This window comes from Pholis gunnellus (assembly GCF_910591455.1).
Source record: "Pholis gunnellus genome assembly, chromosome: 9".
NCBI classification, from domain to species: Eukaryota; Metazoa; Chordata; class Actinopteri; order Perciformes; family Pholidae; genus Pholis; species Pholis gunnellus.
The window spans coordinates 5505884-5533179 of NC_136535.1; the positions used below are offsets into that span (position 1 = coordinate 5505884).

A 27296-nucleotide genomic window follows, 5' to 3' on the forward strand; every position below is an offset into this window, starting at 1 on the left:
GCGGTCTTCATCCACAAATTATCACAGTCCCTTATTTTCTCCTCCAGCCTGCAAAGATGTGCACGGCAGCATAAGAGAGACATTAAAATCGTACAAAAAGCTTTCCCCACACAGATGAGTCATCGGCTGCAGCCGGAGAACGTATGGGCTGCGCATTGAGCGACGTTAACAGGGGGTGAAAAGAAGCGCTATGTCCTGCAGCAGCCTGCAAGGTCAATATCGTGCACAACACGAGGTTCAAACAGAAAAAGACGGCACTCTGGGTATTCAATATGTGCACGAGGCAGAATGCTTTAAATTGCCTGGTGAGCGGGACATTAAAGAATGCGTCTCTGTGGTGGATGAGTAGATGAGCAGCGAGGTCAGTGGATGTAATCATCTGCCTCCAGCTTTAAGAAAAGTCTTCCACCTCACACTGAACATTATTTCTATTTTCTCACAAACAAACCAAAACAGAAGTGGCTTCTCTTCCCTTCCAGTGGAGAACAAGTGATGCAGTGCCCTCTAAGGGCGCCCTTCCTGTGGAGAAAATGCAACGAAGAGCACTCTGTGTGCCTTACATGCTACAACACATGCTGGCGTCTCTCCTCCATGCAGCTGGTGCTCTTTTTATCCTTTAGTCTCACACCTACAGACGAAATCAGACCCGACTCCAGAAATCAGAGAAATACATTTATTGGCTAAATGAGAGGAACAAAAACTGATAAGCAACCGTGTGCTTTACATCTCATGTGGGCATTTATTTCATCAATGGCTTTGACAACATTAAAAAGCTTACAGTTTTGGATTCATGCTGGTCCTGATAATCTTTATGAAAACGGCTGCACGTTCTCAGAGCAATTTCATGTATCAATCAGGAAGACATTGTAGAAATGGATGTATATAGAAATATACCCTGCCTTAGTTACAATCCGTCATCGACGCTCAGAAAAACAAACATCGATGTGCAAAAAAACCCGAATATCTTTTCATAGCTCACAAGCTACATTTTGCACAAACAACCGACGTTGGAATGTTCTTTTCCATTTAAAAACTGTACATATTGCAGTTCCTTTCAATCCAAAAGCATCATCGTTTCCCTCCAATACAGAAAACAAAACAAAAATCATTAAAGCAACCCATTAATCCCAGTGACAGGCATGATTCAAAGCACAAACTAAAAGCCCTTAGTGTGCCGAGGTATCAATGAAGGCTTTCATTCCAAAATAAACTCTTCATTACTCAAGTAGTAATTCATGATACTACACTTTAATGCAAGTCTGTCTTTCCAAATAAGAGTATATCCTCTAAACACGGCTGTTCAAAAATAACTATTTAACGTAAAGCCAAAAACACTCCATTTACCATGACGCCATTTTGGAATGAGACCCTTGATTAAAGACAACAAGAGGCCGTGTGTCCCTTAAAGAGCTTCAGACCGATGAACAGAGTTCTCTGTAGAACTGATGATCAACAAAATGACAGCAGTCTGCGTCAGGGAAAATATCAAATGATTTCTGATTGTGACGCACGATTACATAATTAAAACAGCAAAAGGACCGCCGCCTCGAAATACATAATTGGTATTTTGATAGATTGGAGGCGAGGACGAGGTCACATGGTGTTCTGTCAAAGTGCCCTCAGGCAACACAGCGGATCCTTGAAGTTAATCTGAGTGGACGCTTCGGCCAGAGACGTGAACGTCTGATCGCTGAAGTCAGTTACTCTACAACAGCAGGCCTGCACAGCTGGCTCTGATGCAAAACATAAAACATAAAGCACACTTAAAACACCGCCATGTATCTGCAGTGAAGCTCGTGGTAACAGTCGGGCTAAAGGATTCTTAGTTTTGAAGGATCTTTAGTGCGTTCAGTTAAATAAAATGGAGCCTGTGGGTCCGATATGAAAAACAAAAGTACTTCTCTGTCCAAGTAATTAAAAGTCCCATAATAAACTCAAAGAGCAGAGCAGGCTGCAGGGTGGGGTCCCATCTCCACATTATGAACACTAATGGAGATCACAGAGATGGTAAACAGCCACAAGATGGCCACCACAATCACTCACAAGAGACGCTGGAACCAAAAGCTCAGAGCAACTGCAGCGAGAGGCGAGATCAGTCCATCTTAGAAGACACTGTGTGCATATAATGTCGAAATAAAATCAGATAGAGTCCATCGTAAGAATGTTTGGTGGGTGGAGAGGTCTAAGAAACTGGCAAAGCAGTTCATGATGAAGGAGAACTGACCCTTTGCTAATTGGCCCGCCCCTCAAACGCAGAATGGCCAATCATAGCGTAGCATCAGTCAGCTCCGCTCCATAGACTCTCACGCAATGGTTTCTGGTTTTCTTCCTCTTCAGGCTGGTTTGGTGGATTTGGAGCTCGTCGTTGTTAAACGTTGCGTAATAGTGATGCTCGTTACCCAGAGAGGTTTGAAGGAGGTATAGGTTTCTAAAACACTACGTTCATACGTAAAAACCTGTGTTAACATTAGCAGAGCACGCCACAGCAACACTTCTATGCTACGCTAGCTACTGAAGGTATACTGAATGTATACATATGCTATCGTGTTTTAATGATTGCATCTGTGAATTTAAAAAGTGAACCCTACGGACTAAAAGAGTGAAACCGCTAAAGGATTTTACTCTTCGTTAAAGGGTCCATCTCTTTAGGTTCCTTTCCATAATGTTGTTAGACGCTTATAATTATCACGCACTTGTGAGGTAGTGGTTCACACGGATCTGTAATGGTTGGCTTTAGCTTCCATCATTGGATTTTTAAACCTGTTTTTGCTGCTGAGTCAGTTGGACAGCCTGGATAGATCCTTCAAACACATACTGTAGATCCTACAGTATGTGTGTGGGGTGGGGGGGGGGGGGGGGGGGGGGGGATCTTACACACCAGTCTGTTCACAGGGGTTGAGGAGGACCTCGGCCCATGTGGGGAAAAAGCCGTATAAAATCTGATAATGTGCCTCAAGTGAGGCCACTCGTCAGGGCGTGGGAAGATGAATTCATCCGTTAACCCATTAATGAAGTGATCATTTCCCAACTGAAACCAACAGAAATGAGCCACGTTTGTTCCGTTCCGGAAAAAGCTGAGCGGTACGTTTAAAAAAAAAAAAAAAGATATTGACCTCCAAACTGGTCGGCTGAAAGCCTTTTATAAACCGATATGTCCTCACAAAGCCCGCCTGCACATCACCTAAAACACCCACGGGTCAGCCAATTCCAGCTTCCAAATTCATAAACTGAAAATCTCAGAGGGAACATTTCTGAGCGTGTAAAAGTGAGTTTACGTGAATGATCTTGAAGTGAAAACATATCTACACGTGGACAAAATCAGATCAAGCTTAATTTTCCCAGTGCAGAAAAACTCAACACCCCACAGTAAGAACAAAACATTAAAAATAAAAAAAACAGCAAATGAAGGAGATTTCACTCTTCATACTTAACAGAGTGAGTCAAAACATGGCGGCGGCCCAGAGGTGATCAGACCCACTGATCCAACAGAAACAGCTGAGCAAGAGCGCTGAAAAGAGGCCAACGCTGCACAGCCCCGCCTCCTCGTGATGGTAGTCATTTTATTTCTTTAGATGTGTGGCGGCCACTCCAGATGACAAGTAGTGTGATGCTCTTCATCCATCTCCTCTCTCCATCTGCAGCAGAAATGAGTGTCTTTGTCCCCAGCAGCCTCAGCCTGTTGATGCAAACACAGGGAGGAAGTGATGGTGCACGTGAGTCACTGTGCTGGATGCAGTTATCCAAAGATCATCACGGTAAACATGAAGTGTGCACACGAGTGACCCGGGTCACTCACTGGGACTCTAGCAGCATTATTAACAGCACCCATTCAGCTCCTCTGCTGAATAATTACAAGCAGTACTTTTATAAACAACACAACATCAAGCAAACATGCATTTATTGCTTCCTTTTCTAAGGTGTTCGGTTCTGCCTGCTTTTCTCACTTTCATGTTGCCACAAATCCTGAAATCTTTTGGATTTGGACCAAACATCCCTTCTGCTCTGGGTATTTGGGCTCAACATTTCTTAAAAGTTTGACATTTTGGGAAATGCACTGAAACTTGGCTTTCAATATGTTCAATATGTCGAATATGTTTTTGTCATCCTTGGTTTAATCAGTAAAAAAAAATCGGAAGAAATTACGTTTTACAAAAGAGATATAATTTGTTAGTTAGTGAGCTTTAGAGGTGCTGATCGGCTGATTGTGTTAACGTCAAACTGATGCAGTTTCCCCTCGATTCTGTGTGTTAAGCTGCTCGCTGTAGCATCAGATTTAGCACAGACATGACATCCAATAATAAACTAATCTACACTAAATAATGGTCCAGTGAAAGTGGACCTGAAAGTACACATTTTTGGATGAAGCTAGTGGAGGATGATTAGTTTTTCTTTACATCCGCCCATTTTTTTCCATCATGCTTTCGTTTTCTGAATTTGAACACTGACTAAAAGAGTGAACTTGTGCTTTTTAATAGGGGTGTTTGCTGGTACTCGAGTATCAGATAGTCCACTGAGGAGACTCACAAGCATCACAAGATTTAATTCAATCAGACTTCAAACGGTCGCCCTTCTGTCTGCCCGATCATCTGTTCAGCAGGCAGCAGCTCATTTCCTCTGGAAAGCCTTTTAAAAAACATAATTGTGCTTCTAATTTCCCTGGTTTCCTGATCTCCACCCTGACACCAGCACACACGATAACACAAGTGTGTGCGTGTGTGCATTACACAAACACACACCATGCCCGCATGAGCTCATCTGTCCGCTGCTGATTATGAGTCATAGGAAGAAGCACAGATGCAATCAGTGGCTTTTGCACCAAAGAACGAAAGACAACAGATATCTTTCCGTACCAGTAAAATGCTTCATCCGACATGTTTCTGTTCTACTGAACATCAGAAATTAAGAATAACAATTCCTGAACGTTTCAGCCTCTAGTTTTAGGCCCTACTGCTGTAAAGAGGGTCGGTTACTACGTCCGCTTTGCTTTTTTACACTGAACCAAACAATGTCGGCATATTGCTGAGAGATGGGACGATCCCAACCAGTGTCCATATCGGGTTCCAGTATGACATCATTTTACAGACAGCAGGTCACATGTACTCCACACACTCTGTAGAGGCCACTGAAAAATAGTGACATCTTCAAATGTCTCATATTGTCCAACCAAACAGTCAAAAAAACCAAACATCAAATCCCAAAAGCATTTTTGGCCTTAAGAAATGACGGTAATGATGAATTGATCTTTAAATAAACTGAGGATTATTAACTAATTGTTTCAGCAGCTTTTATAAAGACTCTTGGATTACTTTGTTGATGACTGAGGTGAACGACCCTTTAACAACCTAAATGATATCGCTGCTCGCTCACTCCTTCACTGATTAGGGTCAAACTAGTCCTCCGGTTCTCTTTAAAGGGAACATTCTGCATGTTTTATGTGGCTGTCCAAGCAGAGTTGATGGTAAATGTAGTCAATTAAAGCCATAACTTCCTTATTGGACATCCACATATAAAAAAGGTGCAGAGATTTCCCTTTAATGAAGCCACGTAGCTGAAATGTGTCTTTTTAATTTTAGGATTACTGGGGTTGATTTTTAAGTGCATTCAGTCTTTTTCTCTCTTTCTTTCCATTTCTGATGTTTTGACTTTGTGACGCTAAGCAGCGTGGTAATATTCTAACTTCTACGTCTTCACGCTCTGGCGAGCTTACATTTGGAACAAGTTGATCTAAATTAATTTGTTTTCTAAAACTTAGCCATTAGCCAAAGTGATAACACCACTAATGACTGGACTTCCTCATCTAGTTTGTGGTTTATTCACTTAGCTCACTTCTAAACCGCTGTGTGCAGACCGAGGAGGATCCTAAGCAGGGTGAGTGGTTCCTATTCCCACTGGGGATGAATCATGGTTCCATGAGGTGCATTTCTATCCAAGTGGCCCATTCTACTGTATCAACCGAAATAACAATAAGGCCACAATGAGTTTGCATTGGATCAACAACGACTTGAGTTTTTTAAAGGTTGTCTCTGGTTTCTTTTGAGTCAATATTAATAAATTCATTTTTATGAAAAAGCATAAACCCACTTTAAGTCAACAGTGCCATTAAAATGGTCTGTGCAGAGTTCTGACAGGAAGGCCATGAATCATGAGGAGCGCAGCAGGAAGCAGATTGGAGTTCTTCATTCATGGCAACCAGAACTGGAGGTCCTGCTGGTGTGACCGGTCATGCAGACTGAGATGAGCCTTCAGAGGCTCACACCGCTGTGCGCTTTAATAAAATGTCCTCAAGTATCAGAAAATTGCAGTGACATCACAGCCCAACGTTGAATTTTAATGTGCAGTGTTTGCTTTCTGGTCAGAAGCAAAAAGCAAACAGAGGCAGTAAAATAACTGGACCCATTGATCAAGTGTCTCAGAATCACTTCTCGGGTTGCAAAGACTTCTTTAAGAGATATTCATGAAGCTTCCTACGGCAACGTTCAGCAACAAGAGGGACGACTTCCAACGTCGCCATTTGACATTCAGAGCTGAAAACTAGAAACGGTCATGATGTGATGGAGTTTTCCAGACAGCTGTGGTTTGAAATATGAATATATATTATTAGCATTTACTATTAGCCTATTACTTTGTATACTTACTAAGGTAATCTATGCAAAAATGTTCAAATGAAAACCCATAATGATATTTAGAAATACAGCATTAACATAGACTAAAAGTCATTGTTCTTTTGTCAAAATGATCTTTAAATAAGCTTATTGTCATCAGGCATTCCTGAAACAGCTCTCCTCTCACAAAACATATCCGCATGAAAGCTCCAGAGTAAATAATCTGAGAGAAGACTGTTAGAAGTTAAAGTCCCAGTGAAATGAAAAATAAATGTTCCCAGTTTTAATCCTGTGTGCCTGTTTTAATTGTTCATTTATCTCTTATTTTATGCCAAATATTAGTGTTTCTTTAACATCAAATCCCTGTCTTTGATTCTGTGAAACGCTTTCATGACTCATCCTGCACTCAGGGGCCATTACAAAAAAAAGAACCGTCCCACCAAATGAGACGTTGGGCGACTCGCTAGCCCCACTGCTTCTATAAACACTACACTTCACTGCTTGTGGACTGTAGTCGGTTAAAGAGTAATATGAAGACGCTAGACGAGATGCGTGTTCCAAAACAATGAGGTCTAATTCATTCAAGGGACACTTCAACTGGGCTCTGTGTCACTGCAGAAGATTTGATTTACATCTCTCATTCAGTTTCACTTCACTGGGACCTCAAGAAAGTTGATAAAACGCTTTCACTCCTCGTCCTAAGAGGACTGAAAATGCATCCCTCTTGGAACTGATTTCCTTCTCGGAGACGCTTGATGAATACGGTGGTGATTTGTGTGTAGATCTCCAGTTTGGCTCTGCTAAGATACATGTTGTCATCGATGTTGGCGGAGGCATCGCCCTCTCAATCTGTGCACCATCTTAAGTCCAGATTTGTTTGAGACATTCAAAGGCCCCCCGAGTCTTAAACACAACAGGTTTACCTCCTGGGATTGTTGCTCAACACCTGGATGCAGTCGGATATTTCACTTGTGACTTTACAAATTTTGATAGAGAATGTGGTAATTTGGTTTGTTTGGGAGGGCGTCTGGTTCCCAGGGTCCCATGAACGTTCAGAAAACACGCTCACATTTCACTCGGATACCCTTTTTTCCCTCTCTTCAGCAAAGTGATTTACAAACTCACTTTAGCACTGAAGGAGCGAAGAAGATGAGAACACGAGGAGGAAGGATAAGGGCGGTATACACAAGGAGTAAATACAACAAAGAGGATTAAAGGAGGTGGAGTTAGTGCTAGTACAGTCCATCACAGTAGAAGCAGGAAGACAGTCAGGAGGAGATTCAAACAGGAAGTAGGGTCTCCAATGGTTGGCGGAGGCCCATGTCAGATCCAAAAACCAGGCAAAATGCTTTGTGAGTGTATAAATATGCCTTTGGATTTGTCATGCCACCAAACAGCTCCCACCATCATTCATTTAGAGATGGAAGGAAAAGAAAGAAGAAAGAAAGTGAAACGAAGACGAGGATATCGAACAAACGCATCCAAAAAATAAAATAAGACAGAGCGAAGTGTGAGAGGGTGTTAGACGTGTGCAAGGGGTTTCTTACAGTAAGGCACAGTCTCAAAGTCACTGATATAGACCGCACCTGAGGACGTCGGCTCTGAGGACGTCGGCTCAGAGGACTCAACTTCCTCTGCTGTCCGAGCAGCGTCGGTCCCAGTGGCCGTCGTGTCGTCATCTTTCCCTTCTTCCGGTTCAGAGGAGTTATCGTCAACCTCCAGGGCGGCTGGAGAGGGAGGGGTGTCCAGCTTGTCCTCTGTCAGAGAGAAAACATTTCAGCGACTGATCTATTCCATTGATTCCAATGGTTTTTTTACCCTCAAATAGCACTAGATCCACCACTTTAGTCTAGACCAGGGGTGGGCAATTATCTTTCACAAGGGGCCACATGAGACACAGGGAGTGTTGTGGAGAGCCGACCAATAGACTGAACTCAATCCTGCTCTTTATTATTCCACCTCTTTATAAAAAGCAGTACATTGTATAGTTTTGATAAGAGTAAATATTATGATCGGTGGTGGAATGTAACTAAGTATATTTACGTAAGGACTGTACTCAAGTACAAATTCAAGGTACTTTACCTGAGAATCTCTATTTTATTCAACTTTGTACTTCCACTCCACTACATCTCAGAGGGAAATATTGTACTTTTTACTCCACTACATTTGTCTGGCAGCTTTAGTTACTAGTTACTTTGCACAATACATTTTTCAAACCTTTCCTAACTACCCAAACTAAACAGAGTATAAAGGAGTTAAAATGAGCTCCACCTTTAACATCTGCAGCAGGAATAATAATCCAAACAAATATACATTTGTAATATCCATAATTAATAGTAAAACACTGACAGGGATCATGTTTCTGCAACATTTTTACTTGTATTACTATTGTTTGTAGTCCAATGACCTCATTCTCTGTTTTTGAGTTCAGTGTGCGAGTGCACTGAAGGCCGGTTGAATGTCTGAGGTGATATGAGAGGATACGAGACGGCCAACGGGCTGGATATGGCAGGCAGGCCGTACAATAGACAAATACTGAATAGATTACCTTGAAAGTTTGTTCATACAACCGTGGTGACCAGACTGTGGTAAACGTCACCATGACACACATTCGTGTTTTTTTCCCTCTGTAAATAGCTTCCTGCTGAGGCCCAAAGCGCTATGAGAGCAGTAAGAGTCAGCCAACAGTAGAGTTCTGGACTGAACACCTGAACAATGAGCTGTTTTGAGCATTTAAAGCAACGCTCCACTCTGCCAAAGTATAGCCTCAGAAAGCTGCTAGCATGACTGTAGACGTTTAGCCGTGTTTAGTTGGTTATTTGAGGTTTCGATTACCTTGTGATGGAGCAGCAGGTGTATCCTGGTCCATCGTCACGGCAGCCTTGCTGACCTCAGAGAGGGAGGGGCAAGAAACCTCAGAGGGGGCGGGGTCAGATAGCGGCGCAGCGACGGAGTCTGTGGGGACGGACTCTGGTTCTGACACTATCACACTCTGCTGGGCTTTAGTCTTTTGTGAAGGAGAGGAGACGTCTATGGCTGCACATGAAAGGGGGGAGGGGAAGAGATTAAGAATAAGGGAGAAGAAAAAGTAGAGATAAGACACAAGAAGTCAAGCAGAGAAAATACAGAGTTAAAGACAACTGGGTTTAAGTATTCTACCCGTATCCTCCTCTTTCTGTGGCTCAGCAGGTTCATTGGAGCCGACAGCTTGGCTCTCCATCATCGCCTTCTTCTCCTCTTCTTCCTCTGATTCCTCTGATTCCTCCGATTCCTCCTCCTCCTCTTCTTCTTCTTCTTCTTCTTCTTCTTCTTCTTCTTCTTCTTCTTCTTCTTCTTCTTCTTCTTCCTCCTCCTCCTCCTCCTCCTCCTCTTCTTCTTCATCCTCCTCTTCCTCCTTCTTCTGGGGTGGGCTGGCCTCCACGCTGGGAGGTTTCAGTGGGCTCTCGCCTCCCATGCTGCTGCGGGGTGACTGCATCTCCATCTCCTCCCCCCAGTCTGATACAGGCTGGTGGCTCTCCAGAGGCAAGAAGGGGCTGAGGGGCTTGCCTCCCTCTGGGGGCTCCTGAACTGCTGCCGGGGGCGGGATGTGGACCTTGGGCCTGGGAGGCCTCTGATCTTTGGGGCTTCCTGCTGATGTCGGTCGAGAACGAGGTGGGGGAGATGTAGGGGAGTTGTCTTTGCTCTTGGCTGGCTTCTCCTTCCCGGTGTCTTTCTTCTCGTCGCGTTCCAAGTCGCTCCCTTCGTCGTCTTCTCCGTCGCTGGCATCCTCCCATTCTTCGTCGTCATCTTCTCCGTTTCCGCTCTTCGGCTCCGCCTGAGAAAAGATTTGAAGAGGTTTATGGGAAAGTAATTGAAACGAGTTTGCAATCTAAAAACCTGCAACAAGAGTTGTTGGTCACTTGGGGGCAGCAAAATGAGCCGTTGATTCAATGAACCCGTTCGCATACAGGTTGTCAATTTACACAATCACCATTTAAATCACTTCTTTGTTGAGCTTTTAGGTTTGGTCTCTACCAACTCTCTGGCTAAGTAGCTGCACTATGTTCACCAGCTAGTTTACAGCTTTGTCCCTCTGCTGTTTGTTGCAGCAGTACAGTGAGGTTTAACGCTATCAGAGCTGGAAGACACTGAAACATCCTAAAGAGTTAGGGGGAACTGAAGAGTTGGGTGAATTAATCTTTATTATTAGACATTTTAAATGTGTCAATTATCTTAAGCACTTTCTTAATGAAATAATGGCTTTGAGATGCACTTTTCCAGGATTCTTCTTCGTTCTAAATTAAACTTATATCAAATCGGTTTCCTGTCTGGGCCTGACTCCAGCAGTCATTAATACAGATGAAGCTCCTCTACCTTCTGTGCTGCGGGAGGTTTGTTTTTTTCTTCCTCTTTCGCCTTCTTTTTAGTCTTCTCCTCTCTCTTCGTCTTGTCCTCCTTCTCCTCCTCTTCCTTTTCTCCTTCCCAGCGGTTATCATGCATGCTGTCAAAAGGCATCAACACACATCAACTTTGGAAGCAGCAAACTCACAAATAAAGACATCAAGTCTCCCAAAAACACACACAATGCATTTTACAGCGTAAACAAATCAAGGAAGAACAAAAACACAACTGGTTCGCTCGCCAACATCCAGAACTCCCTGATGTCCTGTACACTATTCCAGTACTTCCATCTTGTACTTAAGTAAAAGTAGCAATACTACAGTGTAAAAATACTTTGTTAAAAGTTCTGCATTTAGAACTTTACTTACGAGTAAAAGTATTAACATCAAAAAATACTTAAAAGTACTCATTGTGGAGAATGGCCCAATTTATAATAATATGTATTATATTACATTATAAATAAGACTGCGATAATGTGTTCAACACTTTAACTTTGCAGCTGGTAAAGGTGGAGCTAACTTTATGACTTTATACACTGCTGGGTAACTTCACTTGTAATATATCATAATATGGTTTATTTCTATTTTGTAGTAATAATCTGAAAAGTAACTAGAATTTTCAGACAGATATCTAACGCGGTAAAAAGTACAACAGAGTACAATGGAGGAGAAGTATAAGTGGCATAAAATGGAAATACTCAAATGAAGTACAAGTAACCTGAAGTACAGCACTTGAGTAAATACATTCCACCACTGCCAGATTCACAATAACAGGCCAACAAATGGAAATGATCAATAAATCAACCTTGAAAAAAAGAATCAAATGTTACGAGTGATAAAGCAACATCCCATCGGTTCCACAGTAGACATGTTTGAGCAGACAGATCATCTTTGGAGGACAGACTGTGATGGATTTACCTGTAGCTCGGTTTCTGTCCTCGGCCCCTCCCTCCTCCCCGGTCGCCTCGCTGCCCCGGGGTCCTGCCCTGGGACAGGAAGTCACCAAATGACGAAGCTTTCGGAGGCCGCTTGCTGTCGTCTGGAAAAAAAAAAAATATATATATATATTGATGGAGAGTGTAAATCATATCGTTTTGGGACACTTTATCTAAACGGTAAGGTGAATTCAAGAGGAGAGGGACTGAAAGATGGGAAAATAAATGGTGGACGTGTGTGGTCAGAGGGGAGGGGAAATACTTTACAGGAAGTGATGCGTAAAATTAAGAAGCAAGAACCACAACTCGTGATCCAGACAGTGAGTCAATAAGCTAAGTATCATGACATTTGATGTTTAAATTTGCAAATGAGCCATTATCTAATTTAGGAGAAATCTACAGACATAAATAGACAAAGTAGCAAAATAATAAAATAAATGTTTCCTTTCCACTGTGACAGTAGACGTGTTATAAAGCAAAATAACCCTAAATCTCAAAACTCATCACTGAATGAAAAACTTTTTTGCCTTTAATGTTTTGTTTTGCGTATTTAGTTAAAATAAATAAAAATCAGCTGCAGTCCAAGAGTTGATGTGTTACGTGTCAGAGAGGACACTTGTGTGACAGCAGCTGTCCTTCAGTGTCAAACTGCCTCAGAGTGCATCTGACCTCTGGCACGAGGTCAAACGTCTGTCCGTTAGCTAGAGGGTGATGAACGGCACAGAGGAGGAGGAAAGGAGAATTCAGATTTAAAAGAGGAAAAATGAGAGCTAAAGACTGGCTTCCATGATACTGTGTGTGTAACAGAGAACAGCTTTTAAAGCCCCCTGAAACAGAGCAAAAAACATGTGCTGCGTTCAAGTGAAGGGCAGCATAGGTTGTAATTTTAACATGGAAAGTCAAGTGTTCGACATGCTGAGGGTTCATTTGGTAGTGGAGGTCGACATTGAATGTTCCTGACGCGGCGAATCATTTTGGTTTTATATAAATAAAATAATCAGGAATGACAAAGACGATTTAAAATGTAAATGTTCCACCTAAGAAGCTGTATTGAAAACCACATTAATGGGTTGTAAATTAGTACATGAATGGAAAGATCCCTTCAACAAGAGACGATGAAATGAGAAAACATGCCCGTATGGGAGGGATGTGACGGAGAGAGTGATAGTGAAAATGATTGAGAGAGGAAAGACAAGTAACTAAAAAGAAGTCAAAATGAGAGAAATAGAAAAGATGAGCCGTCAATGGAGATATGAACAGAAGCAAGAGGGAAAGGAACGTGTAGATGGAAGACAGATGGGAAGAAAACCAAAGAAATGTGTGGGAATGTAAACCGTCACAGTTCAGGAACGATGTGGGAGGAGGAGAGAGGATGGGGGAAGAAATGAGAGAGAAGGTCAGAGAGGAGATGCAGCGAGGTGGGAGGAGCTCGAAGGGGAGGATGTGATAAAAAAAAAAGTACAAAAGAAATGAAGGGATCAGTGAGGAGAAAGAAAATTCTGGATGAAGAGATTGAACAGAGCACCCTGGGGCTGTGAAGAGGACACTCAAGTCATTCCAGAAATTAGAAATAGAGGGGAAAAAGGAAACACACACACACACACACAAGCCAAAGCAAGCGCATGCGTTAATGTGGGGCAGGTGTAGTGTCATAATCTGTAACGTGCTCTCCAGTCAGACACAAAGAACCCAGAACTGAACAGCTGTTAGGAATAATCTTCGGCTTTTGTTTGAACTTTCTTGCCACAGAAAAAGGCGAACATCCCCCTCGAGGTACTCAGAGAAGCGACACAAGCACTAAGAAATATTTCCAATTTCCAATTCCAAAGCAACACCCTGAGAAGAACTGGACTGTGTTTGTGGTCAAACCTCACTTTCACTCGGTTTTTTGTGACACAAATGGCTAAAATGTAAACAAGGCCTGTTTATGTTAATATGCAGAGCAAGGCCCAAATCATTTGCAGGACATTTAAGACTTTTTAAAGATTACACAGCCCTATCAGAAAACATGAAAAACATAAAATGGGAAGAATATTCTGCAATAATAAAAAAAATATTTACTGTGCATTTGTGTTCAGTCAAATGTTTTGCATACGACATGTTCGGTTATGTGCTTATAGCACATTAAAGAAGGCCACCGCTGGATGTTTTCATACTTTTAAAAACTGAAATGAATAACTATTCAGGTTGTAAGTTTGTGATACTTAAACATACTAACATGGTGAGACAGAAGTGCAAACTACAATTAAATCATACTAATAACAGGGAACTATGTTGATGAAAATGATAAATACAGCTGTTGTGCTTCAGACAGACACACAAATGGAAACAAAATAAAAAACAATGTAATCTCAGTCCCATGCTGTGGTCTAACCTGAGGCCCCGCCCCGAGGCTCTGTACGAGAGTTACGCCCCCGGGCTGCAGAGAGGACACACACAAACACATTACAGTATGTACCCAACCCACACACACACACACACCTTGTCCACAAGAGAAGTCAGAGACATGATAACGATGTAAACATTATTCACTTTGCTACAAAACCAAAACTGTCACTAGCGAGGTAAACGCGTGAGACACAGATGTATCGAGGGCTACCTGTGTAAAAACCTGCTCCACATAAGTGTTTATTTTACTAGAATGTTGATATAAGTTACTCCAATTGTTGAGTTGCATTTATGCATTCGAAAATATGAAATTGACAAAACTGTCTTCACTTCCATAAAACTGTAGTTTCAAATAGCACTTTGAGTATTTCTGTTGCCGTCTCACTCTAAACGCCTTAGTTTGAATCTTTATCATCTTTCACATGTCAATCAGTCCAGAGTGACTGGTTGTTTCACCAAAACATGCAGTTGTGCTCTTTAAATGTGCATTAGAAAAGCTCCCTTGTAAGGAGACGACTTCAGAGTCTCGATGTGCCTCGAGAACCACTCCAACGAACAGATTGCTTGTTAGGTGGCTCGTACGAGTCATTGAGGAGAACATGCTGCGTTCAACAATTTTCTCTTGGGACAAACTGTTTACAGGTGATCCAGACCTGTTAGGAGTCATGTCATCAGTCTGCTGTTATCCAAACCTAACTTTTTCATTAATTAATTATATTCCATTACTTTGAAAAACATATAAATTACATTTCATAAACATGCTGACATTTGAATTATAGAATTCCGATATAATCTAAATGTATTCATAAATACTAACAATATCATTAATTTAATTGGCTATTGTGTAACACTACAATATTAATTCAAACATATTAAATCATTTGCCCCCGTCCTGTTGCAGTTATCGATCGCCTTGCTGTGCCGACATGTTATATTGAAGCCTTTCCCTTTTATTTCACTGACCGTACCGGCCTCAGGTGATAATAATTTGGTGCTTATTCAATAAAGGCTGGTTCATAATGGTCGGAGCTATTTGTTCACTTGTTATTACTGTAATTTCACTTCATTGAGAGAGACTCAATTGGAGCCATTAAAGGAAAAGTGGGGACCTTCTGAAAGCTCCTCTCAGCACAACTTCGAAGGTTGATTTGGACTCCGGGGAAATACAGCGAGCATTTACATAACGAGCTTAATCAACTGTCATTTACATAACAGCCTTAATAAGCTGGAGGAGGGAGGTCGTGTTGTGTGTGTTTACGATGTGTCTACAAGACGGTGTGATGCAATGTCAGACGAGCGGATAAATGTGATGGAGGTGGTGACATCGTCCTGCCAGCTGTGTAACCACAGCAACAGCACGTGTGTGTGTGTGTGTGTGTGTGTGTAGACTTGCCTCTCCTGCCGCCTTGCTCGGGTGTGATGCCCTCTGAGGCCACATATGTGTCCTCCTTGAACCTGTGAAAAAGGCTGCAGGGTTAGAAACACACACACACACACACACACATCAAATATCAGTGTGTCCTTCTCATCACTCCTGTCAGCTGGAATAAAGATGACGAAAAACACTTTCTATCGTCCTAACCTGCCCTCTTTCCAGAGACGGAGGAAGCATTCAGATCCTTTACTTTAGTATACGTCATAAGTTAAGCTCCTGCATTAAAAAAGGGAGTTTAAGCGAAAGTATGTCAGTATAATCAGCTAAATGTAGTTAAAGTATAAAAATGTCTCGTGTGACTGGGACTACTAGTATACGTATATTGTATGTGTATGTCAGTGTAGACCAAATATTTCAAAGTGTTCCTCCAGGTTCTATGAAATGATAAATATCTGGTCCTCAATGTATGCGTGTTGTGCACTTTGGGGATGTTGAGGAACATTTCTCACAAAGCATAAATTGAAGAAGTTAATTTGATATTTTTGTGACTTCGACTGCATTCTGGTTGTTAGTCGTCTTGACGCTCCTTTTGAGATGCATGACTTTAATTTTAAATCGATTAATCGACTACTTTGATGATCAAATCGTTTGTCCCTTTTTCAGCAAAAATCCAAACATTTGCTGGTTAAAGCTTCTCATATGTGATGATTCTCAGATTTTCTTTCAGAGTATTTCTTGAGTTTTAGACTGTTGGTCAAATAAAACAAGCATTTTGAATACATCATCTTGGCCTTTTACCATTTCCTGACATTTAAAACAATTAATTAGTAAATCAAGAGAAACACCGGCCAGATTAATTGATAATGAAAATAATTTTAAGTTGCAGCACTAGATCACAGAAATCAAGTACACAGAACATTCTTGAATCAGCAGCTGCTCTGCAATGCGACGTGTTTCAAGCTGCTCCTCCTCAAGCAGCATCACACAAATCTGTTCAAACTCAGGTTCAATATCGTCTTCCTCACATGTTCTCCGTCTTCTGTGCATCCCACTCTCGCTTCCACTGGCCCGTGGCGTTCCGATGGCGTGCTAGTCTCTCCTCGTCAATCTGCTCACGCTCCTTCTTCCAGCACAGGTACTCTGCTCTCTCCCGGCCGGTCATGGACATGGTCATGTCCATGGAGCCTTTCGGTCCAGGCCTCCGACTCTACAAAGACAGCAGGTGTCACAAAGTGAGGAAAATGAATAATGCTGCAGCAGAAAGTACAAGACTGGGTGGCCGTTAAAAGCCACAGGACCTTTTCAAAGAACGACATTACTCACAGTCCACTCTTTCTCCAGTTCGGCTCTTGTCTTCACGTTATCAAAGTCCAGCCCTCCCCAGTTCCGGACATGTCTCCTGCTGCCCTCTTTGCGGTCTATGTCTGGTGCCGGGCCTGAACGTCTCGGGTCGTCCAAGAAGTTACGGAGCGGCTTGTCTCCATCCGGCTAAGGAGAAGATTCATTAATGTAAAGCTCTGCCACATTTGACGTGTCCTCCATGTTCATTTTGACCACAGACCAAGTAAAGCCTATACAAATGAAGCCTATAGCAGATAATACATCTGGGATCACTTTGAGAAAGAAACGGGAAATATGATTCATCCATGATTTAATAAAGGATTTTAATGGTTTTTTTCAGACTGCCAGCTACTAGGACTTCCTTCAAATGTAAGCAGGGCAGTCTTTTTTCTATTTTTGAGGAAATATGAATGTTGATCAATAAAGCTGAAATCTGAGAGTCTCAGAAGACAAGAGACAGGAATCTCGGATGGTTTTGAAAAAAATAATTAAAGCACAACAGATCAATACCATCTGATGAGCTAAAAACACGATAAAATAATCTGTAAACAGTGACTCTCATACCCGCTGTCCTCTCTCATACTCTGCTATTTGTTCCATCTCTTCATTCATCTTCTCAATGTTTTGTCGCCTCTTCTCCGCCCATTCCTGTCCAAAAAAACAACAACAAAGGGCTGCATCATTAGTGACAGATTACGATTCATTATTTTACAACTACAAGATGTTAACATTGGCACTCAGACCAAAAACATAAAGGATTAATCAACTCGGGAAAGTTCACAGCTGCAAAAAATTATATTTATTTTATATATATATATATATATGGGGCGACTCTGGTTGCAAAAATAAGTGTGGTTGTATAGAAGTCTATGAGAAAATGACTCTACTTCTCTCTTGATTTATTACCTCAGTAAACATTGTAAACATGAGTTTATGGTCTCAATCTCTAGTTTCAAGTCTTCTTCAATACAGCATGACGTTCATTTAGTAAATGATGGTTCATTTAGAGTCAAACAGAACATAAAGTGGAGTAAGCTTTAGGGCGGGGCTACACAGTGATTGACAGGTCGCTGCCGCTACCAGAGACATATACAGTGTCTCTACGTCACTCCAAATATAGTCACTTCCGTTCACTGGTTGCAAAACCCAAGATAGCAACTGTAAGTATTCCAAACAAAGCAAACCAATGAGTGACATCACGACGACTACGTCCACTTCTTGTATACAGTCTATGGTTGACACCAACGCCACCAGCCTGGCTCCATTCAAATGAATGAGGAATGGCTTGTCTTTCCAATACAGTAGTCTGAGGTCATAACGAACCACTTTCCCTCTCAGGTAAACTGATGAAAGAGGATTCCAAAAAAATAAAGAAAATACCACCAGGTGCATCATAAGACGTACATGAAAATTATAATTCTGCTCTTCTCCAGTTTCACGGTGACTTCATATCAATCAATTAAGTTTAGAAGCTTTAAGAATAGTAGTTCATCCACACTCACCTTGGATTTCCTGTCTATGCCACCTGGTGTCCCTCCTCCGCTGCTGCCTCCTTCTCCTTCTCCGCTTCCGCCTCTTTCACCGCCTCTTTCACCGCCTCTTTCACCGCCTCTTTCACCGCCTCTTTCACCGCCTCTTTCACCACCACCTCCTCCCCTTCCCCTCCTTCCTCCTCTGCGTCCCGGTCCTCCTGACTCCCCAGGTTCTCCATCTCTGGGTGTCCGAGGTTCCCATTCTCTTCTCTCCTGGCGGCCTCCTCCTCCTCCTCCTCCTCCTCCTCCTCCTCCTCCTCCTCCTCCTCCTCCTCCTCCTCCTCCTCCTCCTCCTCCTCCTCCTCCTCTCTGACCTCCCCGACCCATTCGTCCCGACCCCGTCCTCCTGGGGGGGCTGTGGCTATCACTCGGCCCTCCCCGGTTGCTGTCGTTCGGCCCCCCCTCTGTGGCCGCCATCGCTCGGCCACCGGCCGCCATCGTTCAGCCCCCCTCTGTGGCCGCCATCGTTGGGACCCCCTCGGGGGCCGCCATCGTTGGGACCTCCTCGGGGGCCGCCATCGTTCGGCCCCCCTCTGTGGCCGCCATCGTTCGGACCACCTCTGTGGCCGCCATCGTTCGGACCTCCTCTGTGGCCGCCATCGTTGGGACCTCCTCTGTGGCCGCCATCGTTCGGCCCTCCTCGGTGGCCGCCATCGTTCGGCCCTCCTCGGTGGCCGCCATCGCTCGGCCCTCCTCGGTGGCCGCCATCGCTCGGCCCTCCTCGGTGGCCGTCGCTTTCCTCTGATGTCTTCCGGCCGCGGGGCGTTCCAGGTTTCCAGTCGTTTACGACTCTCTTTTCCTGCAGGAAACACACAGTAATTACAGCATGGTTTAAGTTACTAAGAACCATATTTTAATAATTTCAGTCAGTATGTGGAGCAGGGGGTCTCAACATGGCGGTCCGGAACTTCAGGGGTAATAAAAGAAATCCTTTTCTGGTCAGAAGATTATTAGGATAGCTTGTTTCAGGTCTCTTAAACCAAAACATGTTGTAAATCACTGTAAATAATCTGAGCACACGACTGCTCTATCATATTCTATTCTAGATGAGTATTGCCTGTCCTGAATTTAACTTCTGTACGTAATTTAAACACACTCAATCTCCTCAATCTGAAGAATTGGTGCCATATAAAAAGTACAAAAGACTAATCAGGGCTGTAGATTATGCAAAACTACAACATGATGAAAACGGAGAAAAAAAAGGCAAAGACTGTTCATCAGTTTCTCAAGGAGCTCTTTAAGCTCAGGGATCAGGAGTCTGTTGAACAGACTAATGAATCAAATTTGACCTTTTGACTTTAATGAATATCATTTTAGACGGATACACATGTGGAGCAGATGCCCCCCTGTTGCCCTTCAGACCCGTCTGTCTTGTAACAATTGCAGGTTGAACTCCAGGGGGTCTGCAGTCACCAGTGGTACATTTTGAGGAAATTTGGAACTCAGCAGGAGCCGACGGCACCATTACACCAGCGTCCACCTCTTGGACCCGAGCTGCCCTGCTGCAGCCGGCTGATTAGAAACATGCTAAGAGTTTTAATTGCTACCTTCCTCATTCAACTATGTTAAATCAGCTTTTTAAAAGCAGATATTTTTCTTCACCGCTCTTGTGTCGTTTTTTGGCCGCAGCAGACAGCTGTTTTCCAAACCCACTGTACACTACCTGCTCAGTCGCAAACAGCAGACACACAGCAAGGGCATTTCTTACATCTATACTTAATTTGCCCTGGTCCGAATCAGGCGTCAAGCCTCAGACGTTTCTGCCGAGTGAAGTCGATGCGGGAAGTGTCTTACAACTTGCATTCTCTCTATTGACCAGCAGGGGGCGAAAATAAGTCAGATTGTATGGAAGTCTATGAAAAGAATGACCGCTTCTCACTTGATTTATTACCTCAGTAAACATTGTAAACATGAGTTTATGGTCTCAATCTCTAGTTTCAAGTCTTCAAGTGAAGTGTGTTTTAGGGCGGGCTTCCTGTGATTGACAGGTCGCTGCTGCTACCAGAGCCGTATACGGCGTCTCTACGTCTACGTCACTCCTCCGCTTTCCAAATATGGTCACTTATGTTCATTGGTTGCAACATGGCGGCGGCCGTATTCCAAGATGGCACGGTGAAACCGCCAAACTCGAGGCTTCATAACTGCAGTCCACAAACTAATGGGTGACGTCACCTGCTAGACTACGTCCACTTCTTATTTACAGTCTACGGTCTGAATCAGGGGCCAATTTGTTACAATGTTGCATAATGCCTCCAGTTTAATTTTGTGTTACAACTGCAACATTTACAAGCGCACCAACATTTGCAATGTGCAAGAAACTGCTCTTAATTGGTCAGTATTTCCATGCGAGAAAACTCCTGGAAGTTAACAAAGAATGAAAGAGCAGACTCCCCTCTGTTTCAGAAATAGATTAATGTGACACCGTCCAATTTTACAATGGAGGGAGAACTACGCAGGTCAGTATTGGCACGGGTCATCATTTTTTACATTGTCTGCATTTATCAGTTTAGACAAATCATTCATTTGGAAAATGACCACCTAAAAAAAATACACACAAAATTCTAAAAAGCTTCATGTGAAGCCAAAATCACTCCGGCTGCTCTTCTTTTTTCCCCATATTAAAAAAAGGAAAACTTTTAGGGAAGCTGACGAGAACGGAGCTCACAACGTGATCCGTTTGTGTTCATATGGTGCTGGGTACACTGTGATGCATTTAAACAATTTGCAGTACATGATACCAGATATAAAAGACTGAACTGAATTATATACTGAACAGGAAGAGTTGGATAACCCGATTAAAGAGCTTGTTTTACAGGATATAATCTGCTGGTACAATATGATGTCGCTATAACAGGTGCAATCATCTCAAATTGGCTGACCAACAGATGAAAGCAATCCTCTCAACTCTCTGATGCCAACTGTTCGTATTTTCAGTCTGTGTCATGTTTTCATTTTGTGCTAACAGCATGATTGTTTTTTTATGCCATTTTCCCAGACTGTATATTTTCTACACAGAGTATAGAATTGATAGTTTTGCTAACAATATTGCTGGTTTTATTGGGCCATTACGGGCAATGTGGCAAATTACTCAGCAGGACTACTTTGTGGTAAAACTGAGTCTTTCCTCAATGTGATGTGCATTTAAATCACCAGATTAACCAAGAACAGACATTGACATCTGTTAACTCTGAATGTAGAATGACTTAATTCAGCCTCCAGAACTACTATATTAAATCATTTATCAATATCAAAATGTACATATACTGTGATAGAACAGGATCACTGTACATTACCATTAAATACACAACGACTCTTCATCCTGACATCACTGTAGCTCAGAATGATCAAAGATCTTATCTTGGTGATAAGAACTGAAAATATAAACTAAACCATCTGTTGTCTTTGCTAAGACAAATAATCCACTGTTCATCCATATTTTCCCATTATAAAAAAATATTTCTGTTAAATAGACCTCATTGGCTTCTTTTCTCCTCTTTGTCAGCAATTTTATTTACAGACATCAAACATTCATCAGAAAAAAATCGTACTATATGAAAAAGACATGTAATAATTCTTATTCTAACTATGTTATCATATTGTTTATAGTTCACCTTGTTGAATATCCACTATTGCAGTTTTTTAAGCAGAGTTTATTACAGATATTGCAGATTTACACTACCGTTCAAAGGTTTGGGGTCACCCAGACAATTTCGTATCAATTTTCAGTTTCTTCGCAATTTCTCGCATTTGGAATAGCTTCATTTCTAAGAACAAGAATAGACTGGCGAGTTTCACATGAAAGTTCTCTTTTTCTGGCCATGTTGAGAGTATAATCCAACCCACAAATGTGATGCTCCAGATACACCTATGTAGATATTTCATTAAAACCAGACGTTTCCACCTAGAATAGTCATTAACCACATTAACAATGTATAGAGTGTATTTCTGATTAATATAATGTTATCTTCATTGAAAGAAACAGTGCTTTTCTTTGAGAAATAAGGACATTTCTAAGTGACCCCAAACTTTTGAACGGTAGTGTATTTAATTTTATATTAAGTAATATATTCATGGTTCTGATGTTTTATATTTGTGTACATTAGATTTGCTTACCGCATCTTTTTAAGTATGCTGCAGATAGGATTTTATGTATATTAATGAAGATATATCAATCCCAAATGCAACTGCTGGCCTACACATGCAACACAAGCAGTGGGCAGAGAACAGATGCATGATGGGTAGACTAGCAGGCGTTTGGTTGGTAAACTGATAAACACAGTAATCAGAATCTGTCAGTTTGTAAGCTGCGTCTTCTGTCTGCAGGATCATCATAAACCAGATAAAGAGGTTATCGTTTCTACAGCGGACATAACATCATCACATGATGGAAAGACGCGTCACGATTCTTCTACAACTCATCTGTTGTGAGACGGTTATGGATGATTGTGTGCATCTGTGCGATTGGGAGTAAAAACTTTGAAAACGTGCCATGATTGAAAAAGAAAAATAATTAAGATCCACATCTCGCCTTACCCCCGTCTGCTTAGAAAGGTCGACTGTGACAGTGAAGTTTTCTTTCTCCGTCTTCCTCTTGTCCGTCTCCGGCTCATGGGGGCGGGGCTTCCGGGGTGTTGTCACGGCGATGCCCTCCTGCTCTGCCTTCTTCTTGTCTTCCTCTATTTCCTGTTGAGATCAGGTGACCGAATGAGTGAGCTGAGACTACAGCCGGGCCCCAAATCTAAACTCTGGACTGTCTCACATTTTAGATTTCTATTTACCTTTAATTGGCCGTGTCGGATTTGATTCGACATGAATCAGCATATTGTATCATTTCAGGACAGTAAAAAGTTAAGGGGATGTTTTCGTTTTGTATATTATTTGCAAAACAAGTACAGTAAGACCATTATTATGTATTCACTGTATACATTGGTATGGATACCATATTCTGTGTAATGTTGGAGGTACTGCTGTGCTGCTTTCCAGCCACACACTTGATATAACGTCAGGTAGAAGAAATGGTAATTATTATATAGAGTAATGTTGGTTCCAGATTGTTTTTTTCATAATACTTTAAGTTGTGTCGATACAACGGTTTCTCTCCTCAGACCATCTGCCAATCCTAAATGTCGATCCGGAACCAGTGCTCCCCAAATAAAAAATCTGTATTCCACGCTGTGTGGAACTTACTGGGACCGTGACTGAATGATGGCAGAGAGACTTCTAAACCTTTTTATGACACTGGTAAAGAAACTGTATTAAAAGGAGCAGTGTGTAGGATTTAGTGGCATCTAGTGGTGAGGTTGCAGATTGCATCCAACTGAATACACCTCTGCTCACTCCTTCCTTTCCATGCACCTAGAGAACGACTGCGGCCTTCACGCAATAGAAAACCGCGAAAGGGTCCCTCAAATTTTAGTGTTCAGTTTGTCCGTTCTGGGCTACCGTAGAAACATGGTGGTGCAACATGGCGGACTCAGTGAAGAGGACATGATCCCTATGTAGATATGAAGGTCTCATTCTAAGCTAACATAAACACAACGATTCTTAGTTTCAGATCGTTATATATGAATGAAAACAGTTGTGGTTAGATTCCATTTCTGCCAACAACGCTAGACGCTGTTCCTTTAACTGTAGCCTGTTTACATCACGACTGATACCTGATCTGCTTAATAAGGTCAGCATCAGCACCTGTCCCCAGAAAATAATTACAAATGCAAATACTTTGTGTGGTGGAGCAAGACTTATACCCAATATCTGTTATTATATAGGAGTGGACTTGAAATGCAAAAAACGTTCTATAGTGAAAAATGAAGACCTTTAATAACTGTTTAAAACATATTTCTTCATAAAGCTTTCCACTGAGCTCAGAGATATTTTCCAGATTTTTTTGAAGGACACGGTGGTACTAACATATAATATGACACCCATTAAAGTCATGTGGACAGTTATCAGTTATCTTTTCGCATCCTCTAGTAGTATCACTAACTTGATGGGTTGATACAAAAGATATATTTGTGTGCGTTTGTGTGCAAAAGCACTCCGTACCTGGTACCTCTTGACCAGAGCTTCATTCTTCTTCCTCAGAGCTTCGATTCGTCTGTCCAACTCTGCGTCCTTCTCCTCCTTCGTCTTGAGATCCACCGCTGAAGACTGGCACACAGATGAAGAGGAGGAGGGTAAGGAGAGTAATGAAGTGAGGAGGAGGCCAGTCTGTCCTTCCATATTCTTATTTAATACACATTATGTAAACACAGCTGTGTTTTGACTTTGGCATCTTCCTGTCTGTATGAACCCCAACTTCACCAGAGCAGACAATATTTTGTTCACAGTCATTTGTTTCTCCCTCTTACTCACCATAGCTGCCTCTGACTTGTCTTCATACACAGGCGGCCGACTGCTTTTTCCTCCTGCGGGGAGGAAGATGAAGAGGATGAAGAGGATGCTGCAGTGGGATTTTTAAAGCAGCCTCCTCACACAGAATTGGGTTTTGCTTAATGTTCACTTGGATGTTTGAGTTTATCCGAGTTCCCCTTAAACCTGAGTTTCAGGCGTGTAACCTAGTGACCGTACAACCGGTTTAGAAGACGACCATGTGTGATGTGGAAACTTGAAGCCTCCAGTCTGTGCGTGTTCACAGAGAAAACATCTCGTGTCCGGTCAACTTTTGAAATAAACAATATTTGCATTTTTCAGGATTTATTAATGAGAAAGAAGGAGTAGATTTAATGTTGAGATAATATTTTTTGTGCGGAAACACTGTATTACACATCACTATATATTTATATTAGATTTTACATTTTTATTTTCACTTTACCCCAATATACTTTTACTTACCGTTTTGATACTTTACGAGATTGCCGTTTACAATATAGTTAATTCATTCTGTATTTACTTCACCTTTGTCTACCACAAAACATCTATACCTATATTTAACTTTTGCATTATTTTGTGTCTTAGGTTCTCATATTTTACTGCCGTGATTCGTTTTATATATATTTATTTGAACATTGTTGGAGGGAGCCGGGGATCTAAAAAGTTTAGTTCTTCTATGTAATAACAACTTGATACATCAAGCAGAGTATTTTATATGTCCTAAAAACGTGCATGGAGGTGATCTTTAAAATCTGATAAACAATTATAGTTATTTCCTTAACAAAATACCAAATATTTGTTGTTTACAGCATAACAAATTTGACTTCCCCATATGTTAAGCAACAACAAACAGTGAATGGCTCCCCACGTGCAATATGTTGACGGTCCTGTCGAGGTCAAATCAACAGAATCTTGAGCAATAACATTGTTCATACTTGTGCAATAACAACATTTATTCTAGAGTAAAATTACATTGCATTTATTTATTTCACTCATTATTTTAGAACCTGTGTTGACGGCTGTGGATGCTTGTTTGCTAAAGTTGTTTTGTCTTTTGTGGTGTTTTTCCTTTGTCTTAAAATAGCACTGATCACGAGTAGCACTCCTCGAGTTGTTGTATTCTGTACAACGACAATAAAGGCTTTCCATTTCAATCGTTCAGGGAAAATTATCATAAAAACCCACAGATTAATCAATAAATTAATCGATAACCTAATAAACAAATGGCGGTCCCTCTTGGCTCCAGTCTTAATGGTCGACCCCTCTTCCCTTTGTGATATGACTAATCAATGTTAGAGCTAATCACAGGTGAGGTTAAAGCCAGGTGTGTGTGTGTGTAACACAGGAACCCAAATGAATAAATCCTTCATGCGTTCCCAAAGCTTCTGTAAGCGTATTAGAGCTGCAGCGGACAGAAGATAAGTTACCCGAGTCTCAACGAGCAACCGCGGTACACAACACGCGGACAGCACGTGACGTTAAACCCTTACCGTACTCTTACAAACTGTTGTATTAATATGTTATATTTTACTCTGCTGGGTGGTAATGTAGGCACACTGAGCCATGTCTGCTCCGGTACAAAGCGCCAAAAACCCCACGAAGGAAACACACCACACCACTGACACGACCGACATACAACAAAACAGCCAAATAAACACGTACAGCGTTTAAGCACCACTTTGTTTGTTTTACCTGTATTAGAAGGAGTAGTAACGACTGTAAAGAGCAATGTTTGGACTCGTTGCTCTTTGCCAATTCCTGCGCCTCAATGTGCCCTCATTATTTAGCTTCCTGTTAGCTGCAAGCTAACTTCCTGCGAAATAAGGACCCCGTCTCGGTGGTTTTAAAGAGACAGTTGATAGATAACTTTGTGTTGCTAGAATTCCACTAAAACAGCGATAAGTTGTTGTTATAATTAATATTTAATACATGTTTTGGACAAACAACGATGTGTATCATCGAAACTAATATATATTACGTAAAGCTTTAGGAAATATAGTTCGTTGACTATCCACAAGAGGGCGCCCGCGGCCAGTGGATTAATTTGACCTGATTACCCGGCGGTTATCAGGTCAAATATCCTGCCGCCCAAACTCTTAAAGGTAAATACACAAGTAGGAGCCACCTAGTGTCCTTTCACGTTTTAAATTTACAATGAAATACCATTTAAAAAAGTGCATATTCATAAATTCAAACCAGGCAGTGGTGGAAGAAGTACCCATATCTTGTACATGGGTAAAAGTAGAAAGAAAAAAAGATATTATATTTAATATTTGTTGATTATACAGAACATAATATTGTACAAAAACTGCATTTGGGAAAGTTTTTAGTTTCGGTAAAGCTTTATATTAAGGTCCTTGTAGTAAGCGTTG

The 27296-nt window shown here is 41.8% G+C and overlaps 1 protein-coding gene across 2 annotated transcripts; it reads right to left on the bottom strand.

The window, feature by feature from the left end:
- Positions 1 to 659: 659 nt before the first annotated feature.
- On the bottom strand, positions 660 to 26700 carry ccdc9 (coiled-coil domain containing 9). Of its 2 annotated transcripts, XM_079166872.1 has the most exons (17): positions 26617 to 26700; positions 24907 to 24959; positions 24598 to 24702; positions 23086 to 23235; positions 19269 to 19351; positions 18523 to 18937; positions 17585 to 17668; positions 17003 to 17167; positions 16705 to 16886; positions 15698 to 15759; positions 14291 to 14335; positions 11900 to 12020; positions 10956 to 11082; positions 9762 to 10416; positions 9438 to 9638; positions 8189 to 8359; positions 660 to 3676 (listed from the first exon to the last, which is right to left on the bottom strand). In XM_079166872.1, exons 2-17 carry the CDS (start codon positions 24907 to 24909, stop codon positions 3672 to 3674), a joined length of 2574 nt encoding a protein of 857 aa, XP_079022998.1. In that variant the 5' UTR covers positions 24910 to 24959; positions 26617 to 26700; the 3' UTR covers positions 660 to 3671. The 2 variants fall into 2 exon arrangements, with proteins under 2 accessions (XP_079022998.1, XP_079022997.1); XM_079166871.1 differs by lacking the exons at positions 14291 to 14335; positions 19269 to 19351; positions 23086 to 23235; ... (1 more) ...; positions 24907 to 24959; positions 26617 to 26700 and having other exon boundaries at positions 18523 to 19121.
- Between the last annotated feature and the right edge of the window lie 596 nt (positions 26701 to 27296).

Coding starts and splice junctions, on each gene's coding strand:
- ccdc9 (XM_079166872.1), bottom strand. Junction 23,236..24,597: donor CTCTGGTCAAGAGGTACCAG/GTACGGAGTGCT, acceptor TGATCTCAACAG/GAAATAGAGGAAGACAAGAA. Junction 15,760..16,704: donor GCACAGAAGACGGAGAACAT/GTGAGGAAGACG, acceptor CCTTTTTCACAG/GTTCAAGGAGGACACATATG.